General features: G+C 41.2%; 1 protein-coding gene across 1 annotated transcript in view; it reads right to left on the bottom strand.

The window, feature by feature from the left end:
• LOC101993193 (acylcarnitine hydrolase-like) overlaps positions 1–5,980 on the bottom strand; it is a 9,547-nt gene that overhangs the window by 2,720 nt on the left and 847 nt on the right. The window contains exons 2-6 of the mRNA XM_005345510.2: positions 5,529–5,662; positions 5,186–5,444; positions 4,332–4,430; positions 3,927–4,067; positions 3,738–3,818 (exon numbers count right to left, since the gene is read on the bottom strand). Of these exons, the coding sequence (XP_005345567.2) occupies positions 3,738–3,818; positions 3,927–4,067; positions 4,332–4,430; positions 5,186–5,444; positions 5,529–5,662 (714 nt within the window). The remainder of the gene's footprint in view (positions 1–3,737; positions 3,819–3,926; positions 4,068–4,331; positions 4,431–5,185; positions 5,445–5,528; positions 5,663–5,980) is intronic.

The following is a 5,980-nucleotide window of genomic DNA, read 5'->3' as shown; positions in this document are numbered from 1 at the left end:
CTCTTTGCTACAATGATTCAACACAGCATGATTTTTAATTTTTATTTTAACTTAGCTTCCCTTTGTAGAAAGACCTGATATGGGACTCCCCTCTGTATGTTATGAATATATTTTATTACCATTGGTTAATAAAGAAGATCTTTTGGCCTATAGCAGGACAAAGTATAGCCAGGCTGGAAGAGCTATAGAAAGAGAGTAGGTAGAGTCAGGGAGACACTATGTAGCTGCCAAAAAGAGACAGACATCAGAACTTTAGTGGGTAGGCTTCAGTCTTGTGGCTATACACAGAATCATAGAAATGGGTTAATTCAAGATGTAAGAGCTAGCTAGAAATATGCCTGAGTCATTGGCTGAACAGTGGTGTAATTAATATAGTTCAATGTGATTATTTGGGTCAGAGTGGCCAGGAAATAAAAGCACAGTCACCATCTACAAAATGGCACACTAACGTGGGACAACTACACCCACATAAAAACTGAGAGAGCTTGGGAAGGAATTCTAGACACAAAAGAACAAAACCAAGTGCAGTTTCTTGGTAGCCACATTCTTTTTCAGATAGGCTTGGTTTGCTGGTTACAAGCAGAGGTGTGGCTCCATTGAGAAATGGCAGCTTCTTGGTTCATGCTGGTAGCATGAACTCTGGCTCTTTCAGGAGGTCCTGAACTTAAATAGGGTTTGTGAGCATTGTGTTACTAGTTGCTCAATGGCAACATAGACCCACTGTGTCCCTGGTGCTGGGGTGGTGTGCATGGCTCACAGAGGTGGTGAACATGCCTTTGTCATGTTGGACTGGACAGAGTGAACAGGCAGGGCCACGAAGTTGGCCCTAGCCATGTTCTCTTAGCAATAAAAAAGTACCCTTGGTCAGAAAAGGATTACAGATATGCAATAAAGACACACTCAAACAAAAAAGACCTCTAAATGGGTCAAAGTGTTGGATAAACATACATGGGTTTAAGAGGGAGAAGAAAAGGAATATAGATACTTATAAAAAGAAGTAAATGGTTAAAAAATAAAACAAAGTCTTTAAAGCAACAGTAAAAGTAACATAAAAGAGTACAGTCAGTCTGGAGAGACGGCTCAGTGGTTAAGAGCATTGCCTGCTCTTCCAAAGGTCCTGAGTTCAATTCCTGGCAACCACATGGTGGCTCACAACCATCTGTAATGAGGTCTGGTGCCCTCTTCTGGCCTGCAGACATACACACAGACAGAAAACTGTATACATAATAAATAAATAAATATTTTTTTTTAAAAAAGGAGTACAGTCATAGATGAAAGGAGTAAAGAAAATAAGTCATTTACAGATGGAATATACACAGAGTCTGGATTATATATATTATTGTGTTTTCTTTGAATCTTTTGACTGCATAGAGACATTTAATTCGGGGGGCTACTAAGTTAAACCAACATAAAGATATCTTGACTTCAAAATTTGGGTCTAAGGATATGTTGCTTTGAAAAAGAGGTTCTGCTTTTGTTTCCACAGATTTCCTGTGGATTCCTTCTAGGCTAAAGTGGTTTGATAGAGCAAGATCCCCTGAATGGTCTCCATGAACCCTAAAAACAGTTCGCCCAACAAACAACAGGAAGCAGTTTGGAGAAAACCATGCCCAAATTCCCAAAATGATAGTTTATAAATGTTGGTTTTCATTTAAAGGGGGATATTTAAAGGGGAATACTTTGTTTTGGTATGGATCTTATTCTATTGATAAAAATTTAAGGCTGACTTTGTTACACTGTATATATGTATTTCTGCTCTTGTTTAGGGTATTATGTATTTGTGTAGCTCATTTAAAAATGTAATGTATAATTAAAATTACAGATTAGTAGATGTCATCTGTAATAGTTAAATTGTAGTCATGTTAGTTAGGTTTCCTAGATGTTCAGCAATATATTTCAGATGGCTAGGTATTCTTCAAAGATTTCAAAGACTTAAAGACTATGGCATTTAAAATATTTTGTTAACTTAGGACTTTTCATAACAGTGAGACACATCTGTTCCTGACAGCACTATACCAATCTACTTCAAGAGGATGATGGGCATTGAAGAGTCTCCTTATAGACTTTGTTAGTTATTTGGGCCATAAATTGCTCTTGTCTGAACTGCTTGATGGTATACTATATGAACTGGCATGCAGGACCCACAGAAAAGTGACTGCAGAACTTTCCAAAAGATAGAATCATCTTTCAGAGTTGCTTCTTCACAGAAGAAACTGCCAGACATTCTCCATGACACAAAAGAAAGCAATTAATGAACTTTGCCAGTACAAGGCAGAACAGACCTTTGAATTTCCTGCTTCATGGAAAAGTTTGCGTGTAGGATGAAGATGGATGCCCCAACATTACAGAAGAACATTGGGTGACTGTCCAGGCAGCAAGATGTCTCTGTCAGGTCTAGAGTTTAGAAAGTTGCTTATAATTTACTTCTTATTTACTTAGGTAATATTATAACATTCTGGGGTCCTTGAAGAGTTGAAGACAGATAGTTATAGTTTTCCTTAGTTATGATAAAAGACAAATTATAAATGAGACTTTAGACTCACAAAGATAAAATAGATGATAGTAAATTTTCTTTAATTTTGCCAGATACAAATAGACTAAATATTGTAACTGTATTTCTTCCTTGAACCTGTTTTGTTATATGTAATTTTACTATGTTAAAGTTAAAACCTTCCTTTTAATTTAGACAGAAAAGGGGAGATGATGTAGGTTTCCCCCTTGTATGCTATAAATATGTTTTATTACCATTGGTTAATAAAGAAACTGTTTTGGCCTATAGCAAGGCAGAATATAGCCAGGCTGGAAGAGATATAGAAAGAGAGTAGGTGGAGTCAGGGAGATGCCATGTAGCTGCCAAAGCAGACAGATGTCGAACTTTACCTGGTAAGCCACAGTCTTGTGGCTACACAGAATAATAAAAATTGGTTAATTCAAGATGCAAGAGCTAGCCAGAAATATGGCTGAGTCATTGGCTGAACAGTGTTGTAATGAATATAGTTTCTCTGTGATTATTCAGGTCAGAGTGGCTGGGAAACGAAAGAGCAGTCTCAACCTACAAATTTTGTGGAATATTACTTTAACTGGGAAAAGATATGCTACATTTGTTTGTGTGGTGGAATATTATTTTAACTGTGTAAAGGTATGTTGCATTTGTTTCAGCTGCCTTTGTTAAGGATATTAAGATATGTTAAATTCGTTTATGCTGTGCTTGTTTATGTAAAGATGTGTTGTTGTTTCACCTAAGGCACCTAGTTGGTTTAATAAAAAGCTGAATGGGCACTATCTAGGCAGGAGAGGAACAGGAAGCGCTGGCGGGCAGAGAGAATAAATAGGAGGAGATATTTAGGCTAAGGAAGAAGAAGAGAAGAGTTAGAAGAGAATGAGGAAACAGAGAGGAACACACCAAGAGACAGAAGCCCACCAGACACAAGGAACAGTAAAGTAAGATATACAGAAGGGAAGAAAGGTAAAAAGCCCCAAGGCAAAACAGGCAAAGAGAAACTGATTAAGTCATAAGAGCTAGTGGGCTAAGCATAAGATAAGTGCAAGAAGTCATAACTAATAAGAGGTCTTCACGTCATGGTTTATGATCTGGTTAATGGCTTACAAAAAAGAAAAAGACACTCCAAGGTGACCCCACACAGAATCACACATATATAATGACCTTTATTAATAGGGATGCTGTCTGAGAAGGAGATATGAGGGACTTCTCTATATAGACGTCAGAGGTATCTCACCATTTGTGCTGCTGTTTTCTTCATAACAGTCTCCAGGTTCTCTTTGGTTATTTCCTTTATTTTCTGGACATTTTCTATAGCCTGGGAGGCAAAAGACAAGTCTGATAGACTTGGATTAAAGATGTATTGAGTTCCCACTGCTTAACATGTGAGTCTCTAGGTTTCCAGAATATTGGAAGTGAGCCTCACCACAGGGATGATCCAACCATACTCATCATTGTTGACACCAATGATGCTGGGGACAGGGTGAAAATTCCCAGAAGCCAACAACTCTTGGGGATGCCTGGGGAAGAACTCTCCATCCACCACAGCAGGAATGGCCTGGAAGACCTGAGGGGCATTAAAAATCAGTGCTGAAGGTTAGTGAAATAATATGCTGACCCACTGAGTTACTCTCGCCATTTTCTCAGTTCATGCTAGTTTCAGGGTGCTCCGCTCACTCTGGAAGAGAATCTACACTTAGAACAGTCTATCTTGGTCCCAAGTTCATAGTGTATCAGAACTAAAAGAACACAAAGTAATAGAGGTGAGGTATTTGGCTCAGAGTCCCACATCTTGTTGCCCAGGTCCTTCCAGACACACAATTCTCCCCACCTTGTTAATGGCCAGAACTTCTGCTTCACTTTTGTCTCTCAGGCAGTGCACCAGGGCCTCTGAGTCCATGGCTTCACATCCAGATAGGCTGGCCACTGTCTATAAGGGAACAAGCAGGGAGAAGAGCTTTCTCAATTCCAAGTCGATGCTATTGCCCCCAAATACAACACTATAGTGTGTGTTGTGTATGGATTGGAATAAATATGAAATTGTTCCCAAGTCCCATAGCCCATAGGCAAGCAATACCCGTTATAGCTGCAAACTTGTTTTCTTTTTCTTTAGGGTAGGTTTGTTTTCTCCACCCATCTCTCTGGGTTTTGTGTATGAGAAGAAGAACAAGTTTGCTGTAGTTCTTATGTGCAGGTCAGAGGACAAAGTCTCATTCACTGTGCCCTGCATTTGAGACAAGGGGTCTTCTGGGTTTGGTGTTGCCTGCACTAACTGAGCTACCATGTAAACATCCAAGGATTCTCTAGTCTCTGTCTCCCCCACATGACCATAGGAACATTGGAATTACAGATACATGCTACCATCTCCAGCTTTTGTGGGTTCTGGGGATTTGAACATAGGACATGGGTTTGCACTCCAAGCACTTTAAAAGCCCACTGAACCATCTCCCTAGCCCTCGTACACTCAATTTTGCCAGTGGTCGATGCTGCTAGGGGCAGCTTTGCTGTCCACAGAACATACTCAGCCTGTAGAAAGCAGAGACATGGATCCTAAACCATGAGCCTTTCAGAAACAAATGAAGAGACATCCTTTCCCTAGATCCTTGTATTCTCCACTGAGTACCATAGTGCCAGAGGACAGTACAGTGGCAGTAGACAGAGGGTTGAAGGAGTTGGGGCACTTACTTGGTGAATCACCTCAGAGGAGCTGGAGATGAGGCCAGGCAACACGGCCACTCCACTCTCCATGATGGCTCTGTGGAAGAGTCCTCGGGACATGGGGGACACAACCTGTGAAGACACACTTGTGCCACCTGCTGACTCGCCAAAGATGGTGACAAGGTCAGGGTTGCCTCCAAAGTGGGCGATGTTCTGCTGGACCCAGCGTAGGGCGGCGACTTGGTCCAGGTAGCCCCAGTTGCCTCTGGCGTGCTGGTCCCCAGTGCTGAGAAGAGGAAGAAGGGACATGGATCAAAGGACTTTTCAGGTTCTTCTCAGATGCCATTGTCCCAACCAGCCCTAGTCTCACCTGAAGAAGCCCAGAACACCCAGGCGGTACTGGATAGTGACCACCACCACATCCTCAGTGGCTGCCAGTATGGACCCATCATACATGGAGGCCATTCCTATAACCAGAGCACCACCATGGATCCACACCATCACCTGGAGAAGTCAAGAGAGATGCCAGGAAGCTGCTAGTCAGTCCAAGCTCTGCAGGATTACTTAAGAGTATCAACTTCTGTGCAGCTACACAAATACATGCAAATCCTCAGGACTTCAGGACCTTAGTCACAGGCGGGTTCTCTAGTAGTCACATCAGTATATTTCTAGTCCCCATCCCTATCATGTATCTCAGTTTGAATTAATGGCTCTATGTATACAGTAATGCCATCATTACTCAGACTCTTCATAGTGGAACAAAGAGGTGTGTCTCCATGGATATCTCTCTAGATGAAAAATGGAAAGGACCACCAACTTTCA

The sequence above is a fragment of the Microtus ochrogaster genome, chromosome 4 (genome assembly GCF_000317375.1).
Source record: "Microtus ochrogaster isolate Prairie Vole_2 chromosome 4, MicOch1.0, whole genome shotgun sequence".
In the NCBI taxonomy this organism is placed as follows: domain Eukaryota; kingdom Metazoa; phylum Chordata; class Mammalia; order Rodentia; family Cricetidae; genus Microtus; species Microtus ochrogaster.
Note: the sequence above shows the minus strand (reverse complement) of the source record. Positions and strands in the feature narration are given on the sequence as shown.